This window comes from Pseudorasbora parva, chromosome 18, assembly GCF_024679245.1.
Source record: "Pseudorasbora parva isolate DD20220531a chromosome 18, ASM2467924v1, whole genome shotgun sequence".
Classification (NCBI taxonomy): Eukaryota; Metazoa; Chordata; class Actinopteri; order Cypriniformes; family Gobionidae; genus Pseudorasbora; species Pseudorasbora parva.
In genome coordinates, this window is record NC_090189.1 from 26,622,823 (window position 1) to 26,649,732 (window position 26,910).

General features: G+C 37.2%; 1 protein-coding gene across 3 annotated transcripts in view; it reads left to right on the top strand.

Annotated features, from left to right (window-relative positions):
- tenm2b (teneurin transmembrane protein 2b) overlaps positions 1–26,910 on the top strand; it is a 324,894-nt gene that overhangs the window by 86,923 nt on the left and 211,061 nt on the right. For all 3 annotated transcript variants that reach the window (XM_067423508.1, XM_067423509.1, XM_067423510.1), the window contains exon 3: positions 3,172–3,447. In XM_067423508.1, the coding sequence (XP_067279609.1) occupies positions 3,172–3,447 (276 nt within the window). The remainder of the gene's footprint in view (positions 1–3,171; positions 3,448–26,910) is intronic.

Here is a 26,910-nt window from a genome sequence, read left to right on the forward strand (position 1 = left end):
CACAACATCGTTTCAGTTGCGTCTCAAAATGGATTTACACGCCACTGCTGTCAGGACTTTACCAAATCATACCAAAGAAGTGTGTTTTTGATGGAGCAGTCCCAGCGATAAAGCTTCGGTCCTGCTTTGGAAGCAGCCGGTGAGTTAACTTAAACTGCTTCAAATGTCTCTGCTTTTGGCTACGGACGCATGAGTAAACATCAGTAAACGACACGATCGCGTGCTTCGTCATTCAAATGCGCTAACGGTTACTCCATTGTTGTTCTCTGTATAACGTTACAGTATTCTGACGTGCAAAACCGTTTTGCTTGCTACTTCTAAGGTCTAGTCCATAAACCGAATCATGTCCTCATACACTGCGAGTAAACACACAGAAATGTGGAGAGGCCACTAAATACAGTAACTTACATACCACAGAGACGGACGTCCTGATGTTGCCGTTTCTCCTGTTCAATTTATTTCTCCCTCAATTTGATTCTGGATCATTATCTGTATTAGCTGAGAGAGCCATGGGTTTCTCTACGCTTGAGGACGTCACCGCTTTGCGCTTGTCATTCTTTAGCTCCGCCCACACGATACGCCTCCAGGCGCTCGTTTTTTTCCAGAAAGACTCGGTACAGCCCATATTTCTTTTATAAATATGATAAAACTAAAGACTTTTCGGAGATATGAAGGATGCAATACTACTCTATAGGTACTCAAGATTGACATGAGATTGACTGAAACTGAGTGTTTCACCCACCCTTTAATAAGCCTTTATCTGACTGGGTTCTTATGTGCTCTAAATTACTTGCATATATTTTGACAGTTTGTCAGTCTCTATTCATTTTTCACAAAATATTAGTTGTTTTGATGCCTTTGGCAAGACATTGCACCTTTTCGTTCTTTTCATCATCAGAAGCATCGGTTTTTACCTGCATATTATTTTCTGACAAATCTATCTTTATTATCTGAGTATTAACTGTGAACATTTGTTCACCCTGCAAGAACAATTAATATGTGCTGATCAGTGACTTTTTAACCGGGTATGTTGGGTGGTGAGGCCTGTGTATTTTCACAGAAGCTATACATACTTCACATTTAAACAGTACAGTGCATTGGCTTATGACACAGAAAAAGACTCGGCCCCTGGTGCTGATACTAGTTCTCACCATACATTTATGACTTAAGAAGCCATCCTCTTTGCTCTGTGCTCTGAAGATGTGAACATTTCAAATCATTGGGGTTTTGAAACGTCATGTTTCTTGTCTTTCAATGTTTTGACGGACTCACAGTTTTAGCAGGCTGTGTTAACATTTGCATCTCCATCACAGCAGGACTCTTTGTCAATCAGGGCGTGTCTGAGGCCTGAAAAGAGATGATTGAAGTAAAAGAAGATGTCCATGCATTTTTCCGAAATGCTTCACAGTACCTGACGGCATGCGAAAACGGCTATGTTGCCATGGTAACCCCTCCCTCAACAAATGACCTTGCCTCTCTCTCTGATTTTAGCACCTTGTGAAAAGGGGTATTCACTTTAATGTCCAGGATGTATGAGCAAAAGCAGGAAATTGTGTCTAAACAGACAAGCGCTGGAGGAGGCTGAGTTTTTGGCCTTTTTTTTAATATAAAGTAGGCCCCTCTGGGATTTTTTTTTTCTAGAATGCCTTCTGGCTGTTCAGTTAGACACTATCTCAAATTTACACCTTGGAAGATTTTTCCCTTTGGAGTAGACACACAACAGCATGGAGGCAGAGAGCTCCGCAAGACTTTTCCACACATAAAAACAGCCAGCTTCTGTTATATGGAGCAGGTTTGTTGTGCACAATGCAACTTTTGCATTATGTTGCGAATGAGGTTATTAAATGATGGAGGGACGTTTTGTTCTTGCAGCGTACGTGGAGCTGGCCCCGGTTGCCATTGGTTACTACGTTTCAGGTATGCACTGCATAGGTATGTGCAGGATGAGACTCCACCCCCCCCCCCCCCCCCCAAAAAAAACCTCCTGCTCCTTTTTAAATCCTTGTGTGCCCTCTATTAACTCGACCCTCATTAACTATTGTGTCGTGCAAACGTATTATAGTATGTGGATGTGCACTGTGCGTTTCTCCCATATTTGTGCAAAATGCAAATGTTCAATAGGTTGTTCTTGCAAAATGCTCCTCCAACATGCAATACATATTCAGCATAATGATTTTAGCTGCTTATGAAATTATTAGTAAATATTGTTGGTTTCCTGCTTTGCATCACTCTAATGTAATAGTGAGTCATTATTTTGAAGTCATTAATCGCTGTGGTTTTATGCAGTGCACAGATTTGTGGATCTTCACGAATATTCCTGCCGGTTTAATGTTAATCACATTAATGCAAAGTCGTTCCCTCATTAATTCATATGTAAATGAACTGGATTCATATATCTGTTGTTTACTATATATTACAAGTTTGGACACATTGAACTGAATAAATATTGATGCTCATGATTAATGATTAGGCTCATGATTAGGCGTAGATTAAATGGATGAAATAATTTTTAATAAATACTATATATATATATATATATATATATATATATATATATATATATATATATATATATATATATATATATATATATATATATATATATATATATATATATATAAAAACTTTTGACACAAAATAATAAGTAATATAATAATAATAATAAAAAAATTGGTGTGTACTTTGGTCATAATGTAGTATTTTCTCTTACTTTTTTGCGATGAATCTTCAATGTTATACACTGCTTTTGCCCAGGCTATTGTTATAAATTTCCTATAGCTTAAGATTCTATTTTATGTTCTTAATTTCCCCCCAACAATTTTCTTTTCCAGAATTGAAAGGGTTAGCATAGTGTTACATTTGTTCTCATAGCTGTAAAAACAGACAGTAGTCTTTGTCCCACCGTAACATAATTTAAATGAATTCCTTTCATTGCCTTACTGAATGAAGATGACTGGGACAATACAGAGCTTAAATTAATTTAAACACTAAAATGAAGACTTGCTAGAATGAAGATTGTGTTGTCATTATGTAATTTAGCCAGTAATAAGCCAGATCTTAGTCAGAGTCACCCAGCTCATTTAGGAGTCTAAAATGCCTTGCAGCCACACACACACACTTTCTTTTTTTCTTCTTTTTTTTTTTACTTTAATACTTATATTCTCATTACAGGGAGCTTCGCATTGGCTGATCTGGGCATGTGTGAGCCTCCGCCGTCATCCAATGTATATTGTTCCGATATAAGCCTGCTTCAGGACAGATATGGTCTGAGCGCCGGATCCGATGCCGACTCAGACCCTGAGGGGGTCATGACCCCTGAGCGCGCCGTCCAGCTGTGGAGCGGACAGCCCCTGAAGTCCCGCCGCAGCTCTTGCTTGTCCAGCCCTGACCACTCAGTTCTCACTCTCACCGACTCTGAAAACGAACACAAGACTGATGAAGAATCAGGTAGGAGAGCAAGAAAAACTCTTGAAAAAAGACTGATGAATGGAGATTTATTGCATCTAAATTAAGTGGAAAATCTGTAATTTGTTAAGACATTAGTTCCAACAATGAATGCCGGTGCAATGAGACATCTAAATGAAATGTGCTCATTCCCCAAAGGCCTTTAGTGTGTGTGTTTTTTTTTATTTTTAGCATATTGCAATCATTGAAAAAGGACTATTTAGATGATTCCCAACACTGAGGCATTAAAGCTGTAGCATTTTCTGAAGACTGCATTCACTGCGTCAGCAAGATCAAAGCTATTTACAGACCAAAGAGGACTCATCTCAATGCTTGCAATCTCAAGTGGTGTTTTCTCTTTGATATAACAAGACTTTATAGCAACAAACCAGCCCATCTAACTTGCCAATGACAAGTACTGCTTTATGCATTTATCTAGTTATCAGGTCATATTTATAAAATGCTCTTCACTGAATGTTGAACTGACACAGTAGTTTCTTTTCATATTACAAGCAACAGACATTAGTGCGTGAATTCAGAAACATCTGCATGGATGTACTATTGGTGTAGCTACAATTGTATGTCTGTTATCTCATCAGAAAGATAACTGAAAACTAGTCACTAGATACGTATCTTATACTTAAGTGTAAAAAAAGTGTTAAGTGTTTGGATTAAAAAGTGGGATACATTTTGAAAAGTGGACTCTTAGACATGTATGCTGTTGTTTCGTGGATTTGTCCGATCTGATCTGCACAAAAGGAGATGAAAGATGAGTACCGCGTTTATGCTAACGTTTAAATAGCTAGTGCTTTAGCATTTCATTTAACCCTTTCTTCTCATGTGTATTTATTGCAAAAACGAGTTCAGAACATGAATCTTGAGTGTTTTAGCTTTCAAGTGATGCATAGTTTGTGATGGTTGATTGAATAGTTTGTATAAAACAAAAGTAAATATAAGTAGAGACACGGCCACTTGCGTTAACCTCCCTGCCCACGATCCGATGCGGATTAAGTGGTTAAAGGAAGTGTATGTAAGATTGTAGCCAAAACTGGTACTGCAATCACTTTCAAATGACTGTAGAACGGTGAATCCTCTCTCCCCTGGCCCCTGACTCGAGGTTGCCAGATAGGCTGCAGGATCCAGCAGGAACGTTTGTAGCTGCAGCTGTGGTAATTAGAGCAGATCTGACAAACCGGATGCCAAAACACTACTGACTTCATGATTGGTAGATAGGTGGATGGTGCCGCTTCAGGTCAAAACACAACATGACAACATCAACATCCGTTGAGGGACAACTTCAACAACAACTTTTAAATGACAATATCCTGGCCGGACTACTGTTGTCAAGTATTTGAAATTAACATGATTTCTTAATGTCTAGTGGCATATCAGGGTCATTTTATTATTCATTTAAATACATTTATTACATACTGTTCCTTTAATATATTAATACTGTTTTTACTGTATTTTTTATCAAATAAATGCAGCCTTGTGAGAAGAAGTGACTTAAAAAACATTAAAAAGTCATATTTACACCAAACATTTGGTTGGTAATGTGTAAAAATATATAAAGCAGTATATATACTATAGTAACAAACTAAAGTATTAGCTATTGTTTATATAGTAAGTACTAGAGGTCGACCGATAGTGGATTTTACCGATACCGATAGCTAGGTTGGACCACGCTTGCCGATAACTGATTAATCGACCTATAGTTTTTAAAAAGATACCAGATTAAAATAATGATAATGGTAATAATAATAATAATAAATAAAAAAAAAACACAAAACAGTGCTGAACTTCATTACAAGAAATAAAAAAACAGTACTGAACCATAAAAATGTTCTAAATTGCATATGTAAATGTGAAAATATTAAAATGACAAGTTCTAACAGAAAATAATCTACAGAAAATAACTAAAACATTAAAATATTACAAATAAATGTTCCTTTAGCTATAACCTAGAAACACTATAACCAATCAGCTATATTCTAGGAAAAAAACAAGTGGATGGAGGTGTATCGTGTGGGCGGAGCTAAAGAATCACGAGCATGCGCGCAGCTTTTGCATTGAGAGCGTCTGAAAGCTGTGATATCCTCAAGCGTGGAAAAAGAAAATGTTACGCTAAATAAACCATGGCTATCAATCAGATTCAACTAATATATATATGATCCAGAATCTGACCAAGAGGATGGAATTAAACAGGAGCAGCAGCAACAGCAGGACGTCTCTGTGGTACTGTAACTATTTAGCGGCTTGTCAACATTTGCGTTTATGAGGAGATGATTTGGTTTATGGACTATTGTATGCGACTGAACGGTACCAGTAGCAATTGAAATGGTTTTGCATGTCAGACTATGCTTGGGGCGGCAGTGGCTCAGGGGTTCATGTAGGTTGTCTATAAACTGTAAGGTTGGTGGTTTGATCCCCGGTTCCACCTGACCAAGTGTCGAGCTGTCCATGAGCAAGACGCCTAACCCCAGCTGCTCCCGACGAGCTGGATGGTGCCTTACATGGCTGACATCGCTGTTGGTGTATGAATGGGTGAATGTGAGGCAAAAATGTAAAGCGGTTTGGATGGCCATAGGGTCTGTTAAAAGCGCTATATAAATGCAGTCCACTAGTGTTTACATAGAAAACAATGAAATAGCACATTTTTAATGAAGAAGTGCGCTTTGCGTTTTACAATAAACAAACTGACACCTATATTGGTCAGCTAAACAAATGTATTTAAACACACCATACATCGCATGCTCCATTGATAAATTAACTATACGCGATCGTATTGTTTCCTGATGTTTACTTACTCGCCGATATCCAACTAAGTTAAACACAGACATTTGAAGCAGCTTCACTCACCACCTGCTTCCAAAGCATGACCGTGAACCTTTATCGCTGGGACCGCTCCATCAAAAACACATTGTTGATTTGGTGAAGTCCTGTGACATCAGTGAGTGCAGCGTTTATGAGCGTGCATTTGCTCTCGGTCTGGCACCCTTCCAGAAAAAGAGCCCACAAGGAAATTTTACCCCATTTATATCACGCAGACCCGTACTCGGAATAAAACGTTCCGAAATTTGTGAGAAACCGGAAGGAATATTTTTGACACAACGTCCAACTGCATTTCACCCCCCCAACTAAAATGTATTATGCTACTCTGTTCGCTCGCTCAGCAGCTGCACCTTTAGGTGTAGAGCATGTTAATGCTCGCAGTGGTGTATTCACATCGAGTTACACATTCTGTTTCACCCGTGCATTTTCTATGCAAATATAAATTCTGTTGCTATATTTACAGGATGTTTTGGATACAGCTTATTGATCATATACAGCTCTGGAAAAAATTAAGAGACCACTTAACAATGATTTTTCAATATTAAGTGGTCTCTTAATTTTTTCTCGGAGCTGTATATTGAATAGGTTTGAGTGAGCTAATTAACCAGGAGTTCAGTTTACAGTTCAGCTTTTGCAGCTGAAGAGGGGAAAAACTGCAAGTTCTCCAAAATGTTGAGATGAAAGTTTACACACTACCTAACAGCTTTCATAGCACAAAGGAAAGAAAGAAGGAAAGAAACCGAGCGAAGTGAATGGATCAAAGTGTTTAGGGACAACATGTGAAACTCTACAGGGTAGCTACTAACAAAAAAGGCGCAAGGTTTCCTTGTTGAGGTGAGTGTATGTGCAGAAAGGGGAAGTAGATCTAGAGGGGCTGAAAACAGGCAGTCATCGTTCAAAGCCGGCCTGGCTATGCTGCTCCATTCCTGGACATCAAGGCCACAACATGCATTAATGGAAGCAGGTTGTGCAAAAGGAAAGGCACAATGTGGGATTTATGATACCTGCAGAGAGACGCAATAAGCACCAGGTGCGTCTCATCACGCACTGCCAGCAGTGTTCCAGTTTTGTTCCCCTTCTTCCTATTGTGAGCCTTCACATGTGCTTGTTGAATGAGGGACAGAATGATGATGATGATCATGTTGGAAAGGGGAACGCATGGGTATTGATTATCTCTCACACATGCAGAAATCTTTACATAGAAAATTGACATTTTCAACTTATAGGGTTCAATCCGATGTCTCGTGGCTTAATAATAAATGCGCCAATCTTATGTTCTTTGAAATATTATTGCAATTTGGCTCTCAAGAAACGATTTCTTCATTATCAATGTGGGTTTATTGAAGTGTGGAACATTATAAATATCTTTTATTTTTATGTTTGATTAATTTCATTTATATATATATATATATATATATATATATATTTATATATATATATATATATACATATATATATATATATATATATATATATATATATATATATATATATATATATATATATATATATATATATATATATATATATATATATATATATATATATATATGTATATATGTATATATATATATATATGTATATATATATATAACAAAGAGAGGCAAAACGCTCTCTCTGTGTTCACTTTGTTCAATGCATACGAGTGCTGCCGTATGTTCGAATATGACCAGTGATTTTCACCATCATCACACGTGTGTAGAGCCAGAAGACGCAAATGAGAACTCGTACACTGTGCTCTCGTCCCAAAGCGCGAACATGTCTCACAGCGCGCAGATATTGAGTTCTCTTTCAAATCTTGTGCGTGAACAGACAAACTCACACAAAAGTGTCTCTCTATATGCCTTAAGTGAACTTTATACAGTCGAGAAAGACGACAACTTCTGCATTAGGTCATAAAGGGGCAGTAGCCTTTACTGCTGTCCGTTTAATGTCAAACAAAAGATAAGGACATCACTCACTGCTCTTGATTGAATAGCTTGTGTAAGTTTAATAAGGATTAATCTTTAATTTAAACAGTTAAATATGCAATAGTATTTACTTGTGCTGCTGCTTCTATTTAAGTTATTTGTTCTTATTTTCTTTATTTTTATTTGACAGTAGTCCCTGAACATAGCACATACCGAACTGTACTGAAACCGTGAACCTAAAACCGTGAAACAAATGTGAGCAATCTGTAGTGTTGTAGTCAAGACCACCTAAACCGAGACCAAGACAAGACCAAGACTTTGAAGGGTCGAGACCAAGACAAGACCAAGACTTTGAAGGGCCGAGACCGAGTCAAGACCGAGACCAAGACAGGCCGAGACCGAGTCAAGACCGAGACCAATGCATGTCCCCACACTTATGATAAAATGTGGAATATGCATATGATTGGCACTTCTCTCGTATGTGTGGGTGTGTAAGTGTAGCATCAGAGAAGTTTTGATCAAATAATCAAAAGGCATTGCAGCTTTGTGGGAATTAATCTTTTTCTTCTATAAGCAAATAACACTTAACTTTTCTTCAATGGGAGGCACTGAAGACGATGTGTCCATATTGTTTACAGTCTATGGTGGACACAAACACCAAACTGACACTAACAGAGTTTTGTGTTTTGTTTTGTGAAAAGTGCTCAATCCCATTTTAAAACTCAAAGTTCCCTAAGAATGCTAATCTGGATGAGGTATTAATCTCAGACACAGTCCATTATGTCTTAAATGAATGTGAATAATAGGAGGTGGAAGATGTATCATACAGATATGCATTAGTATGCTGCTTAAGCAAATTATTTTAAATATGTACATATTTTTAATTTACAAATTGAAAATGTTATTGTGCAGCTTTATTGTATAACAACAAGGAAAAGAAACCCTGTACTTGCATTTTTTGATTAACTAGTTTGATTTAACAAATATTTCACATGTGCAGGGTTTTGGGTCAAAAATGGTCTTTGGTGGTGGCTGACACACACACACACACACCATTTTTTTTTTTTTAAATGCAACGAAACAATCATTCTTTATTATCTTATGTTATATCTCATATTATGTATGATCTCTTATCTTGATGTTTCTTTTGTTCCAACAGGTTGAATTGTTTTGGTAATCATATCAATATTAGAAATAGCATTAACAGTTAACAAATAGCCACAATTTCTGCCATATACAATTTAATAAAATGATCCGCTAGCTAACAAACAGTTTTGTTCTGTTTTCACCTCACTCCAGTCTAAACTAAATGATTTTAGACTATTTATTTTACTACACATTCAACATACATAAGCTGAAATACTGTGGATAGTTAAAACTAATAAATCTCCACGCTTGCTAAATTGGGTAAGCACACTTGTGTTCTCATTTCTGAGGTGTTTTGAGTAAATGATTAAACTGATTCGTTCAGTTCATTGTTGAACAGATCAGTTCTTATTACCGTCGTTAAAATGATTCGGTTCAAATGAGTCATTTGGTCGTGAATCGGACATTAGCAGACCCGTTGTGTGTGAATCACGGCTGTCAGAACATCGCGGAAGGTTTGTCACACAGAAAACACTACATAACTGGATAGAAATTGTTTCCTATTTATTTAATGTATGATTTATGTCAGCTGTTTAGCTGGTCAAACGTTTTTTGAGCGCAATTCACACCGAGCGGTACTTCAAAACAGTTGTCCGAACGCGCAACGTTCAACATGGATTCGGTTTTCTGAACTTTTGATTTAGCTTAATATGTGAAGTATCAGAGAGAGCTTATGTGCTTATTTTGAAGACAGAGAGAGTGCGCGCAGGGTGGAGTTCTCTGCTCTTTATATGCCTTCAGCTGTGGTCTTGACCGGTCTTGAGACAAAATCCCGAGTCATCTTCGCCCGAGACCGAGACGAGACCGAGTAAAAATGCGGTCGATACCGAGACGAGACCAAGACCTTTAAAAAGTGGTCTCGAGACCGGTCTCGAGACCAAGACCGATCTCGAGTACTACAACACTAGCAATCTGTACTGTTACACCCCTAGCGTAACGTATGCGAGGGTGTGCCACAACATTGTGAACATTTTCAAAGGGTTCCATGACTGAAAAAGGTTGGGAAACACTGGGATAGACAACAGCTTCACTATACTGGTATTTGCAGCAATTTTTGGCATAGTGTGCATTGATTATTACATCAACCGCATTTATAGTGTCATTTTAAAATGGAGAGTGATGGAGATGCAACATTATGCTATGCTCTTCTTGTATTTAGCCCCGAGATATCCCTTACTATCATATGTGTCAAATGTGACCGTACGCCTTAACTATTTTTCAATTCAATACATTTTATTAAATAAACTATATTTTAGTTTAGTAATATTTTGAGGAGATATTTTGGTACTAAATACTATTTGTGCAATAATTATGGTCCATTAATGACCAAGTTAAAATATATTTTTTCTAATATTTGTATTATTTATATTACAATTAGTGTAGTAATTAAGGTTAAAATAGAGAATTCCAATGCAAAGAAGCAAATTAGAGTCATTTTGTGGCCGGAAAAATAATATATTTAATTTGTAATGCCATTACCCACGAAGTGCCTGTATGGCTCTTTAATAAATAATAGTGAAGTTGCTTAAAGTATTGCAGATTATAACTGCTTACTTATTTGTAGGTTTTACATTTGAATACATGTTAGACATGGTCAAATACTAGATTTCTTTAAAGGGGGGGTGAAACACTCAGTTTCAGTCAATCTCATGTCAATCTTGAGTACCTATAGAGTAGTATTGCATCCTTCATATCTCCGAAAAGTCTTTAGTTTTATCATATTTATAAAAGAAATATGGGCTGTACCGAGTCTTTCCGGAAAAAACCGAGCGCCTGGAGGCGTATCGTGTGGGCGGAGCTAAAGAATGAGGTAGCAAGCAAAACGGTTTTGCACGTCAGAGTCAGACTAGTGTTATACAGAACAACAATGGAGTAACCGTTAGCGCATTTGAATGACGAAGCACGCGATCGTATCGTTTACTGATGTTTACTCATGCGACGGTAGCCAATAGCAGAGACATTTGAAGTTGATTTACTCACCGGCATCTTCCAAAGCAGGACCGCTCTGTCAAAAACACACTTCTTTGGTATGATTTGGTGAAGTCCTGTGACAGCAGTGACCGTGGAAATCCACTTTGCGACGCGACTGAAGCGATGCCTTGAAGCTTCCCGTCATTTCTGCATTCAAATCGGTTCAAATGCAGCGCTGCCTTCCCGGAATGCTGTGCTGAAGCGTTGAAGTCGCTCGACGTCACCAGTAGGAATAAAGTGGAGCGCGGCGCGACATAAGTGTTCACGGACGACTGGATCTGCACCTGAGAGACTGTTTACAGCGTGCATTTCCTCTCTCTCCCTCTAGTCACGCGCGCGCGCACCCTACCGGGAGAAGAGCCCGTACGGCCCATACAAGGACCTTCCGCTCTATTTAACGTCAAGTAGACCCATACTCGAAAAAAACTCGCCGAAACTTGTGAGAAACCGGAAGGAGTATTTTTAACACAGAAATACTCCATCAAACGTCCAACATTAGTTTTTGAAACTTTGTCTATGTTTAGGATGGGAATCCAAGTCTTTAAAGGTGTAAAAAGCTCAGTATGCATGAAACAGCATTTCACCCCCCCTTTAAATGAGAAATTTTAAAACGTTAATAACACCCAAACCATATATATATATGAATTCATTTTTTAGAGTTTTTTTTTAATAGGATCGTTGGCAAGTTTTTTAAGGGTTTTTGATTCTTTTTGTTTGGAATGGTTGATGTCACCACCACTGAAATCCTCCCGAGACTGCAGTGAAAGTCTCAAGCCCTGAAGACATTAAAAACTGTAAAAAACAATACTTCTGCAGCTGTGCTTCATTTGACAAGTTCAACTCCACCATCGCTTTTGGCCTTCCTTTCAAGTGAGTGTGGACAATGTGGACAGTTTGCAAAACAGAGTACAGTTTTTGAGAGGGATGACAGTTATTTATGCAATAGAAATTTAGCAATGAAGTATAACCAACTGTGATTATAACGTGTGCATTTGAGATGTTGCACTGCTTACTCTTTTGCGCTCATTTTTACCTACAAACTACTTTTACTGCCATTATTAAATAGTTTTTCTCTGGGCTGCACCCATTCAGATGGCTGCTTCTATGAATAAAATTCATCTATACACAAGCATTCTCAGCAAGGACACATTAAATCAATCAAAAGTCTGCAAATAAATGCTGTTATTTACAAAGAGGTCAGAAAATGTATTAGTTTCCACAAAATATTTAACAGTACAGCTGTTTTCAACATTGATAACAATGAGAAAAAATGAGCAGCAAATCAGCCTATTAGAATGATTAGAATGATCATGTGACACTGAACACTGGGGTATGGATGCTGAAAATCAGAAGTCAAGCTGTTTGATTATACTGATTGGACTTGATTAGGAAAGCAACACACCTGTCTATATAAGACATTTCTCACAGTACAAGTACATATTAGAGCAAATGAGAATCATGAGGTCAAAGGAACTGCCTGAAGAGCTCAGAAACAGAATTTTGGCAAGGCACAGATCTGGCCATGGTTACAAAAACAAATAAAAAATCCTTCTGCACTTAAGATTCCTAAGAGCGCAGTGGCCTCCATAATCCTTTAAATGGAAGACGTTTGGGACGACCAGAACCCTTTCTAGACCTGGCCGTCTGGGCAAACTGAGCTATGGGCGGAGAAGAGCCTTGGTGAGAGAGGTAAAGAAGAACCCAAGGGTCACTGTGGCTGAGCTCCAGAGATGCAGTTGGGAGATGGGAGAAAGTTGTATAAATTCAACCATCACTGCAGCCCTCAACCAGTCGGGCTTTATAGCAGAGTGGCCCAAGGGAAGCCTCTCCTCAGTGCAAGACACTTGAAATTTTGCTTAAAAATCACCTGAAAGACTCCAAGATGGTGAGAAATAAGATTCTCTGGTCTGATGAAAAATATCACCTGTCCAACAGTGCAGCATGGTGGTTGCAGCATCATGATGTGGGGTGTTTTTTTCAGCTGCAGGGACAGGGCGAATGGTTGCAATTGACGGAAAGATGAATGCTGCTAAGTTTTTTTTATTTATTTCACCTTTATTTAACCAGAATGATCTCACTGAGATTTAAAATCTCTTTCACAGGAGAGTCCAGGCCAAGAATGGGCAGCAATTACAAACACAAACTTACAAGACTAAACAAGACAATTTTTTAAACACTTAAAAATAATTGCACATCATTGAGTCTTCTTCAAGTGACCAAATAATAGAATTAAAGTGTTCCATATAAACCGGAGTTTGTCATTTCAATCTCATCTGGAGTAGATTCCAAGCAGACGGTGCGGATATGCAAAAGCCCTTTTTCCTAGTTCAGTTCTAACAAACGGAACATAAAGAGTATATCAACTTTGAGACCAAAGGGAATATTTCCCAACATTTTTTTGTTAAGTCAACCTAAATATCAAGGCAACAGCCCCAAATGCTTTTTATAAATAATTAGATACCAATGCATTTTCCTTCTAATGGACAGTGAAGGCCAAGCTACTCTGTTATACAAAGTGAACTGATGAGTTAAAGGTTTACAATCTGATATAAATCTTATAGCACTATGATAAACTGCATCCAAGGAAGAAAGAAGATGAGAAGCAAACTGATACACCACATCACCTTAATCAAGGGCAGGCAAAAAAGTAGCAGACACTAACCTCTTTGTTACATTAAATGAAAAACAAAACTTGTTCCTATAATAAAACCCAAGCTTTATCTTAATTTTTTTCTTTAACTTAGTTATGTAAGAGCCAAAAGATAATGTATCATCAACAATGATGCCAAGATATTTATACTCTTTCACTAACTCAGTCACATTACCTTGAAAAGTCTGGAGAGGAATATCATTGTCTATACCTTTTGGGAGCTTGAGAATAACACGAGCTTGGTTTTATTAGCATTTAAAGAAAGTTTTAGTGTATGAAGCTGTGACTGAATCAGATCAAAAGCCACTTTAAGTTTAAGCAGGGCTTGCTGTTTAGAAGGTGCACCACAATTCATCTGCATAAAAGTAAAAATGTACTTCCTTAATATCACAATCAAGACTATTTATATAATAGTAAATAAAAGAGGCCCTAACACAGATCCTTGGGGAACACCTTTAACAATCTCCAATTGTCTTGATTTTTTACCTTTGTCTTGAACACATTGAGTTTTTCTGCTTAAATCATTTTTAAACCAGAAAATAACATGATTAGATAAACCAAAATTCTTTAGTCTATGCAGAGATAATTTGTGATCCACTGTGTCGAAAGCCTTTGGCAAATCAATAAAAAGGGAAGTGCAATAATCCCCCCTGTCCACTGATTCCACAATATCTTTAAACAATTTCAGAGCAGCTGTTGTGGTACTATGTTTTTTAAGAAACCCTGATTGATTATTGGATAGAACTTTATTTACATTCAAATAACCTGATAACTGTTTACTAATAAAACTTTCTAAGATTTTAGATAAAACACAAAGCTTTGAGATTGGCCTGCAATTATCTAATATAGTGGGCGTCCCCTTTTGAAAAGGAGAAAACAAAGGCTGGTTTCCAGATTTCTGGACTAACACCATTATCTAGTAACAGATTAAAAATATAGTTAAAGGGTGTGTAACAATATTAGCTGCTAATTTTAAACACATCAATGTGTTCCACACAATCAGGGCCTGGTGACTTGTTTATATCAAGCGATATAAGTGCCTAATGGACATCGGAACTCTTGATATGGTCAAAAATGACTTTAAAAATAACTTTCTGCATGAAGAAACTCAAAATTTGAGCATATACGATGTTGTGATTCAAACAATGACCCGGCGGCAATAAAATGTTTATTAAAATAATTCAGCAATTGCTCTCTATCAGATGTTGGTGGAATCCACATTCATACGTGAAGGAAAATTAGAAGATTTTTTGTTACCTGTTTTATACTTTATATTCTGCCAAAATTTCTTGGGATTATTTAAATTCATTGTAGTTTTCGCAATAAAATAATCAGCCTTAGCTTTTCTAATAGTGACTGTACATTTATTTGAAAGCTGTCTAAAACAAGTCCAGTCAGAACCTAAATCAGATTGCCTAGCTTTTATCAAAGCAGCATCCCGCTTGCACATAAGAACCGACAATGAAGCGGAAAACCAAGGGTTATCCCTGCCTTTAACTCTAATTTTTTTAAATGCCTATTTAGAATCAATGTAAAACCATCATAAAAGTATTGTCAGGCAAACTCGACATCAGGGATAAGGAAAATCCTTTCCCAATCATAAAGAGCAAGGTCATGTAGAAAACATGGCTGATTAAAATATTTTGTACACCTTTTTTTAATAATATGCGGTTTCTGTTTAGGTAATCTAGTATCTCTAACTTTGGCAACGACACAATGATCACTAATATCATTTGCATATATAGAAGCCGATTACTATTTGTGTGGGACATTTGTTAATATAATATCAATTAATGTTGACTTTTTATAATCCTTCACATTTGGTCTAGTAGGAGTCTCAACTAGCTGAGAAAGGTTAAAAGTGTCACAAATTAGTTTAAGCCTGTTAGATGCTGACTGCAACCAGTTCACATTAAAATCACCCTGGAGAACCAGCTCCTTATAATTCAGTGAGGTCACAGCATGAATCAAAGATGAAATAGTGTCATTAGTGGCTAAAGGAGGTCTATAGCAACCGACTAATGTAAGCTTTACTGTTTTAGAAACAATGAGTTTTAAAGCTAGTAATTTATACCGTTTAACCACTGACTCAGAAAGTAATACAGTAGCTTTAAATCTAACCTTAACATAAATTGCTACCCCCGCTTCCCTTTTTCGCCCTATCAGCCCTATAAACAATATAGCCATCGATACCAAGGGCTTTATATGGAACAGTTTTGTTAAGCCATGTCTCAGATATTACTACAGCATTGGTATATATTTTTTTTACCCAGATACGCACCTTATCCATCTTAAAAAGCAGGCTTCTAACATTCAAATGAATAAAACCCAAACCTGATCTAGATTTAAAATCAGTAAGAACATTAAAAGGGATGCATTGTTATTATAAGGACCAGGATTCTGTAGAACATTCCCAGATATCAACAACATGAGTACAGGGATATCCAAGTACGTGGATATCCTAGACAAAAACCTTCTCCAGAGTGCTCAAGACCTCAGACCAGGCCAAAGGTTCACTTTCCAACAAGACAAATACCCTAAGCACACAGCTAATATAACGAAGGAGTTGCTTCACAACAACTCTGTGATTGTTCTTGAATAGCCCAGCTAGAGCCCTGACTTAAGCCCAATTGAGCATCTCTGGAGAAACCTGAAAATGGCTGTTCACGAACATTTACCATCCACCCTGACAGAACTGGAGAGGATCTACAAGGAGGAATGGCAGAGGATCCCCAAAATCCCGGTGTGAAAAACTTGTTGCATCTTTACCAAAAAGACTCATGGCTGTATTAGATCAAAAGAGTGCTTCTACTAAATACTGAGCAAAGGGTCTGAATAATTAGGACCATGTGAAATTTTCAGTTTTTCTTTTATGTACTTAAATGTACTTAAATGCTTTTAGCAAATGGCTGCCATATAACAAAGAATGAAAAATGTAAGGGGGTCTGAATACTTTCCGTACGAACGACAGACAGACAGACAGACAGACAGATAATCATAAAAAATATCGTTGTAACGATATTTTACAATATTAATGTTATTACTGTATTTTTTATCAAATAAATGCAGCTTTAGTGATCATAAGATACTTTCAAAACCATTTAAAAGTTTTTACATTTTTTTCACATCTTCATCAAAGAATGAATCACCATACACATGGTTTCCCACTTAATCAAACTTCTTTTATTCCCAAAATTAAATATTTTCTCTATGATCCACACCCACTCAGATGGTTGCTTCTATGAATAATCTTCATCCATACATGAGCATCTGCTTTGTGTCCAGCTGTGTTTGTAATTAGCACACAAGCGACAAAAAAACATGTTTTTGTAGCCACCTGCCATCCAAGAGTCTTAAATTCTTGGTGACGTGGGTTCTTTGCTTGGGTAATGGACATCGGAGTCAAATTGGGCATTTAAAAAGAACAGAAAAAAGTTTAGCTTTAAGCATGTTTGGCCTGTGGGCGGCGTCGGTGGCCATGTTGCCACTGTGACAAACATTCACCAGAGCGTCGGCGTGCGCACACGCTGGGAGCAGTGTGATGTTCTCATAAGAATCATTCACATTGTTTCCACCGCTGCTATGAGCCACGCAGTCTTCAAACACCCTTGTGGCGGCCCACTGATCTTTGTTTTTCTCTTTCTTCACTGTTCTGAACTTCTCTTTCAGTGCCACAGGCAGAAATTGAATCCCTTTCCCTTAAACTCCACCCCTACTGAGACTGAAGACCACATAAAGTCTGTGTGAGTTATTTTAATGCACCACGTTTAAGAAAAAAAAGTTTCTCCATTTGTGCGTGTATTTGTGTACACTGAAATAAACGCAAACACAGCAGGGAGCAGACCACTAATGAACTTCCACTGGGGGAGCCAATTAATAGGGACGACAAGAGCTGGATTTGATCAAGAGGATGCTGGGTGACTAGCTGCAGAAGTGAGTCCTGAGGCATCGTGTTCAGCCACCGTGTGTGTGTGAAGAGCGTGGAATGATGATATGATAAAGACGGCACCTTCAGGCAACATTTACTCTCATTACCACTCGCTTTTGTTGCCATTCACGGGTCAGCTCTCTTGCTCGCCAGCGTCGAAGAAATGCCCTGCCGCCATTCCTGGGCTCCCTGTCCCAAGTGTTCCTCGTCGCTCAGATCTGCACGTCTTCTGTTGTTTGCTGAGCCTTGGTTACTTTTACAGTCACTGGGTTCATGTCCCTGGCAGATTACAGCTAAATGATTAGAGAAGGAGCGCTCATTAAAATGCCACAGTTTGCTCGTAGCACTGTTCGCACTCTTTTAAGTTCTTGTGGTGTACTGTCACACAGCTTGTACTGACGCCATTAACTCAACTAAGGACACAAACTTCATCTCTCTGGAGTCATTGCGAGTGTTATGACAAGTTGCAGCATTATTAACTGTGAAACGTAAAAAAAAAAGGTTTGGCCGAATATGATTGCGTAATATGAGTATGCGGATTAATCCTCTGATTCATGAATTATTAAATCACAAAGGGCAAAAGTGTTTGTTTACTTTAAAACATGAATATATTCATTCACAATCTTTGCTACATTCCTATTTCTTCCTGTTGCATTATTTCTACATGAGCTTCAAAGTTTAAAATATTAAAAGTATTCCTTCGATCTTATTCTGTGTGTGTATACACTCACCTAAAGAATTATTAGGAACATCATACTAATGTGTTTGACCCCCTTTCACCTTCAGAACTGCCTTAATTCTACATGGCATTGATTCAACAAGGTGCTGAAAGCATTCTTTAGAAATGTTGGCCCATTTTGATAGGATAGCATCTTGCAGTTGATGGAGATTTGTGGGATGCACATCCAGGGCACGAAGCTCCCGTTCCACCACATCCCAAAGATGCTCTATTGGGTTGAGATCTGGTGACTGTGGGGGCCATTTTAGTACAGTGAACTCATTGTCATGTTCAAGAAACTAATTTGAAATGATTCGACCTTTGGCACTAAGGGGCCTAAAGTGAGCCAAGAAAACATCCCCCACACCATTACACCACCACCAACAAGGCATGATGGATCCATGTTCTCATTCTCTTTATGCCAAATTCTGACTCTCATCTGAATGTCTCAACAGAAATCGAGAATCATCAGACCAGGCAACCATTTTCCAGTCTTCAACTGTCCAATTTTGCTGAGCTTGTGTAAATTGTAGCCTCTTTTCCCTAATTGTAGTGGAGATGAGTGGTACCCGGTTTCTGTTCTGCTGTTGTAGCCCATCTGCCTCAAGGTTGTGCGTGTTGTGGCTTCATAAATGCTTTGCTGCATACCTCGGTTGTAATGAGTGGTTATTTCAGTCAAAGTTGCTCTTCTATCAGCTTGAATCAGTCGGCTCATTCTCCTCTGACCTCTAGCATCAACAAGGCATTTTCGCCCACAGGACTGCCGCATACTGGATGTTTTTTCCCTTTTCACACCATTCTTTATAAACCCAAGAAATGGTTGTGTGTGAAAATCTCAGTAACTGATCAGATTGTGAAATACTCAGACCGGCCCGCCTGGCACCAACAACCATGCTATGCTCAAAATTGACTTAAATCAGCTTTCTTTCCCATTCTGACATTCATTTTGGAGTTCAGCAGATTGTCTTGACAAGGACCACACCCCTAAATGCATTAAAGCAACTGCCATGTACAGGTGCTCCTAATAATCCTTTAGGTGAGTATATAATTTATATAATAAATTAATTTATAATTTATAGTATATATTTATAATTTAGATCTGCTAGAATAAAAATGGAAAACACTTACATCAGCACTAAATTCATTTTTTTTTAAAAATATAAATATACACCTCAGTTTACTTACTTGTCATAATATCACCTTGTTTGGACTTTGATTTGCACCATTTCCCGCCACTAGTCTGTCGTCATAGTTATTGATTTGATTTATCATTGCTGTCAGCTCTGTATTTATTAATAACCTCATTTGTCTGTGTATTTAAGCCCTGTGGTTTCAGTTTAGCCTAGCTTTATTCGGGACTGTTTATGTATGGATGCATGTGCCTGCTTGGTATAACCTTGTGGATATTATTAAATATGTTGTGAACCTTTAATCTTCATTTTCGTGCCTTTATATGCAGCATAACCTTGACACTTATACTATATGCTCTAAAAGTATGCACTTTTTATAAAGAAGAAGTACATACTTTGAGTTTGTTGCAAAATAGTAGGAAAGCTTTGGGACATACATTACTACTTTGTCATGATCAGTGCTGGGTAGGTTACTTACAAATTGTAGCAGGTTACTATTCTAAATTACATTGTAGTTGGTTATTACCTTGCAAGTTTTAGGTAATATAATCTGTCTACTTTTTTGATTACTTTTAGCTCATTTATCACATTGAATATAATCCTATTGAACCATATTGATATAAAAATGCAAAGAATAAATATTTCCATTCTAAAAAAAAGAAAAGAAAAAAGGAGTGCATTAAACATTGATTAATGTCAGGGTTTCCCAGAATATAGAGTTCATGGTGGAGCTGCAGGGGTCTTATGAGTTTAATAAAAAGCTAATAATTAAATTAGTCATGAAAATTTTAAACTAAAATAATGTCCCACCCCTTCATAACAATGAGCTCTACTCACTTAGATGTAAATAGCCTATTAACTATTACATAGTTATATTATTATGTTACTACTAACATAGAATATTTTGTTGTATGAATATCTGCAATATATCAAAAGAAAGAACAGACCCTCTGCTTAGCCCCCCCCCCCCCCCCCATTCATATTATTAACCTTTCACCAATCATTATAGCTTCATGCATTCCTTTTTTTAATCAACGCTTAATTATAGATAAGTTTCATAAAAAAAGCAACATTTTAAGACTCCAAGTGATGATCAAACACAGATGGAGTAGATCGAGTCCATCAACACCTCTAATACTTACAGTCCTATACCTCGTCCTGGGTCTACATTTCATTCTGTAACATTAGATAGTTTTGATTAATATGTTGTTTAATGTTGATGATCACGTTAATTTACATATGTACATACGAGCACTTTTTTTTGTTTTTGTTTTTTGCTTCATCTTCTCTCTTTGTCTGTATTTTGATCAGGACATTATGTACTCATTCAGAAGATGCGTAATAGCGCCCCCATAGCATATATCAGTAAAAACAAGGAAACCTGGAAAATTAAGGATGCGTCAATTTCAAACCAATTTAAACCTGACTTAGACATAAAGGTGTCATGAACTGGCTTTTTAACTTTTTTATACTGATTTCTGAGGTCAACTAATGATGTTCGTGTGGGTTTTACATTCAAAAACATCACAACTAATAAGTAATAGGCTATTTTCTACACTGGTTTTGATGCTCTCTCCAAAACACTGGGTTTTGGTGGTCATGACGCACTTGAGACTTGGAAGTAAACGGCCACAAGCGCAGCTTTCACAGGAGTGGTTTGTTTTGCTTTTGTTATTTTCTTAGATGCTTTAGATACTGTTATAGATCATTTAATTGTTATACAGTATTTGTTGGAAAACAACAGTAATTGATTATTAAAATGAGTAACATTATGACTCAAGGCACAAGATCCTGAAAAAAATTGGACTGCCATTGTGTGAATATAATCATGTAATCAATAAAAAAAGTGTAGTCTGACTTTAAAACATAAAATAATCTAATTACAGTAGTTATTTTTTATAATCTGATGAGGTAATCCTAGCACTGGTCGTAATTGCGTTCTGTTAATTAGTTCAAGCATCCTGTCACCGTTTAAACGGCCCTGTCAATCATCTTGTCACAGTTAAAATCCTCCGCATTCGCTTTAATTGAATTTTCTACCATATTGGAGAGAAATGTAGCACGTCGATCTGCAAGTTGTGGGTCTTTCATGCGGAGACTCTCCTCATGTGTTTGCATAATGATGTTTTAAAAGTTATTGACCAAACATATCTTTATCAAATTGTGCCATGTTGTTGATTAATTATGAGGATAACATTGAACAAATATTTTTGTTAAGTTAGATATTGAGTTTGAATCACTCAAACCCCTTAACCGTTGTTCTCTCACACCTGCCATGTTTGTCATTTTTTAAAACACTTTTTAGTTGTGTTTGTAGTGCTAGTCATATTTTCGTCCAACATGCAATGGATTGTAGCCAATATTAGCCATTAGTGTGCACAGATCTGCACATAGTAGACCATCCGGGTATCTTTAGAATACAAATTTGAACATACTCCAATTTGGGAAACACTACTTCTCATTTCAAATATTATTTAGAATGGATAGTATGCGAATTGGGAAGCAGCAAGTGACATTGGTTGTAAACATCACACCTTGAATTGTTCAAATTGCTTTTAAAGATCTGTCCACTGTAGTGGAGACATACACATAGAACCGAACATGAGTGTTGAATTCATTAGGCAAAGAGGAACATCTGCTAATTTCCAGTAGATTTCTACCACTCACATAATTAAAGTGTCTGAATAAAGAGCATGAAGATTATCTACAATTATGAAAATTTTGTAATCTGGAGTTTCTCATTTTCTGTTCATTTTCATGTTGGTGGCAAAAATAAACTCCAAACTCATTTCTTAAATCGAAAAAGAATTGAGGACTCAAACTGAAGACAGCTAGTATTTTAATGAACACCCCAATCCAGATATGTCTAGTAACAGGTATGTCGACAACTACATGTTTTAAAGACTTATTGAAGAGCTTTGAAGAGGGTTTCCATGACAACAGGTGAAACCCAATGGAAGGAATATTTCTCTGGGAAGGTCAGTGATGAGTGCGTCTGCTGTGTCTAATTTTTTTGGTGCAAAAGTACAATTGTATGTTTTGAGGAAATATGTTTTTGTTTCTTTGCCGTAATTATTCCAAAATTCTGACCCTGTGAGTCTTAAATTAATTTTCAATTTTCAAAAGTACACAGTGTTGCAGAGTATAATGATCCAGATAAGCACACAGTTTAAATGAGTCCATAAATGAAACCATATACGATTAATGAACCAGAGAATATTTACCAACCAGGTGACATAATTCTTTCAATCATCATCAGTGTAAAATACACCACTGTATCATGAGGTCTTATTATAACGATCTGAGCACATGGTCTGAAGCGCATGGTGCAAGTGCACCAGGGCATGTCTGAATCCTATTTTGCTAGTTTATCGATGGGAAAAATGGTTGGCGTGCCCGACGCATAGGTTGCGTCCGAAACCTGAAAAATGCTGCCTTCGGAGGACACATTTCAAAGTTAGAAAGGCATCAAGGCATGTCCTTGAAAAAAGATGGCGTCCGAAAGATGCGTTTGAGGGTCAGTTTGTGTGAAAATTTATGATTTTTACCTACATTTTCCACTTGTAATGTAATTTCTAGTGAGAAATTACTAATGTAGTTATTAAATATTAGTTTAGTTCTCACCAAAGCTCTCTCTATTTTACTGAAAGTCATTAAACTTTTATTGTTTTGCACAAGCACTGCCTTAGAAGCCATTTTCTGATAAGACAGCGAGGCAACGAGTCAGCTGCCTAGGTTTTCGGACGCAGCCATGGTCCAAAAGGGTTGTTTTTCCTAGTCTCTTAACTCTTTCCCCGCCAAACACAGAATTTTCCGTTATTTAGGAGAAAACGCATCCAGGCCAAAAACTTAATTTTCTGTGTTTCCGTGTTTTCACTGTTAGATGCTACGGGGTGCTATCTCCTGAATGAGTACAGAATCTCCTGATCAAAACACACACGAGTAAGGTGCAGTAAAACGAGTGATTGTATACAATCATATGCATATGAACAATACCGTGATCATCATCATTAAACATCATATGACTCAAAACTGCCTAATGTTAGTGAATAAAATGTGCACCCAGGACGAGCTACAGGACTGTGCAAACATTAGGAGTGATGATGGACTTGATCTACTCCATCTGTGTTTGATCCTTGCTCTGAATCTGATCTGGAAACAGTCTTACACAAAAACGGGATTTTCTCAGCTTTTTGTTAAAAATGTTGCTTTTTTATTAAACTTACCCCTATTCAAGTGTTGGTCAAAAGGGATGCAAGAAGCTAGAATAAAATGTTTTTTTGTATAAAAGAAGAGGGTCAAATCTTTCTTTTGATATATTGCATGCTCAGATATTCATAAAATAAAATATTTGGTCAGTTCAATTTTGGTGAAAATGGTCAAAAACCCTGGCGGTGGCTGGCAACTTTTTTAAAAACACTGACGGGGAAAGAGTTAATGAGTAATGGGTGTGTGTTTGGGCGTAACTCACAATAAACCAATCAAACGCTTCTCCAGAGAGGAATTATTTTATTTTTTTATATATTAAAATGCCCTTTAGACCAGGTTTCTGTTGGTCAATGGTGCAATCTATTGCATTTGCCTCAAAATAGCAATGTGCCTTCAATGTGCCTGAACATACCTCTTTTTCAGACCAGCACGCCCATGCACAAATGGGTGCAAAATAATGCAACATGGCTCAGGATGTGAAAATGACAACTGCATTGGGCCTAGCGCATTGCAGCAGGTAATACGCCCCTTGTGTTTGCACTGTTAGTTATGAAGAAAAGGATGCAGAACTTGACTTTTCATATGATGGGACTAGATCTAAATATAATGTTATAATCAGCACTTCGCGATTTATAAATCTTGACAGCTGGAATAGTAAAAGCATAGTAAAAGTAGTTTTCAAGAGAGGATGTCAGCCAATCACAGCAGTGGGCGTACAGTCTCACAGCAGACACACCCCTTTACAATAGAGCGATCAAATCAGGTTAAAATCAGTGTAGAAAATGACCTTTTATTTCTAAATTATGACCATTTTAGTGTAAAAATCATATTAACATTAGAAGTGCACCTCAGGAAACATTATTTTAAAAATGACCCCTTTTCTTTTCAAGAAACCCAAAAATTGTCCTGAACCCGAACTTCTTAACAGCAGTGTGCAAAATGTTAATTATTTTAAAGGAGTGTCTATTCACACCAAGTGCATATAGCATGCATTGTTTTTCAAATGCTATTCGCACTAGCTTTGCTAACAATGCTTGGCTGTGCCAAACAACATTTAAACAAAAAACACTTGCAATTCAACATCTTCAGTGGCACAATCATTAAAGCGTATTGCTAATTGATCATTGTTTTGACACGATCAACACAGGTTCGAATCCACCTTTTGCAGAGCTTGCGCTTCTCTCTTTTTTCATCACAAATCACATCGGAAAGGTATTTACTTTGAATAAAAATTAAGAAAATGAATGTTCTAAATGTGGAAATAAAGTACCAAACTAAATGTTTAATAATAATAAAAGCATTTATTGGTTAGGGGTAAGGAGGGCTTTTATTGTCCCTTTAAGGCAGTATCCATTAAATATAATCATTTACACTCATTATTATTATTGCATCCTGTTAATGCACAACAACACAGAGGTGCAAATAGTATGTATCTGTCAAAATAAAGTATAAATTGCATGTAAGTTCCTTGTATATGGCAAAGAACTGTTACTTTTATATGTACATAGAATATATTACTATTTTCACTTAGTGTAAATATAATCTATTTGCTATTTACACTTGGTGTAAATAGCCTCTATTGTTATTTGCCCTTAGTGTAAATAGCAATTATCATTAGGAAAATATGCTATTTTCACTGAATGGTAATAAAATCTAGTTGCTATTTACACTTTGTGTAAATATGGTCTATCGCTATTTGCACTTAGCTGTTCTTATAGAAGCTGCCTTATTTTAATTAGCATTGATTTATTTAAAAAATGTGTTGCCATTGATTTTAATGCAAACATGCCTTCTTTCTGTACAAATTAGGATTACTGTAGGTAAAAAATAGGAGTTTGTGTACTTTTTTATTGATCATGGCAGCAGTAATTCATCAAACGATGGAGTGCTGCTTTTAAAAAGGCATATATCCAGGTGCATACTGTAGTTTCAGCACAGTTTCAGCATTTTAAAGAGCTGCTTCAGGTGTCTGGATCACAGTGTGGAGTGATGCTTTACAGTCCAAGTAAAGAATACTATAATTGGTCATCTGTAACAAACTTTCATTAAACAAAATAACATAACATAACATTACATTAGCGTAACATTTGTGTAAATCCTCAAGATTTCAAAACAACACATTCATTCTTAGTGTATTTCTTAGTGCCTGACTCTAAACTGAATCAAAATACACATGTATACACCGGATGTTTCCCAATTAAAAATCCTGTAAGATGCCACATCATTTTGGTCACATCAGCTTCTAAATAAGATAGAATTTCAGATGCAGGTGAAGTCAATAATAGCACTAGTATGTTGCAGCATTATTCAGCATTATATTCCTTAGATATTAAAAACATAAATATATAACACACAAAAAAGCTAATTAGTTTTACGTAAATTTAGTGCCCTATTTTTTGCTTATACTGCTTGTGGCTAAAAGGATGTTGTATTGTATACATGCGGTAGCATCTTTGTGTCACGTGCGTGTGTTTCTGTGTTTGTGCGTGACACCGTGGCAAACGCCCGGCAAGCAGTTATTCGGGTCAGAGTGTGACCGTTTCTAATGAATCTCCTAATGCGGCTTGTTCCTTCCAATGCTTATCTGTCCCACTTTCACATCATTCTGTTATTTCATGATTGTTTACAATCCATTAGCATTCGCATGGCTCTCAAATAACGCGTGCGCAGCTATTTCATCGTCGCCTCACAAGGAGAAATAGCTGTGACAGCGCAGAATGTTTATTTAACGTGTCGATGGCGGCGGCAAAGAGGTAATTGAGAATTGATTTGACCATAATGGCTTTTCATATGATCCCTAAAGAATGCTGATGCCGCCTGATTAAGCCGTGAGACGGCAATTTGCCACTTAATGGGGTCTGCCCTTGTCCTTTGCACAAGACAAACCGACGATGTGAGAAGTGGTAATAGCGGGACAGTGTTCAGGGGTGTCGTCCGCAGCTGAGTCATTGTACAGAGCACGTTACTTTGGT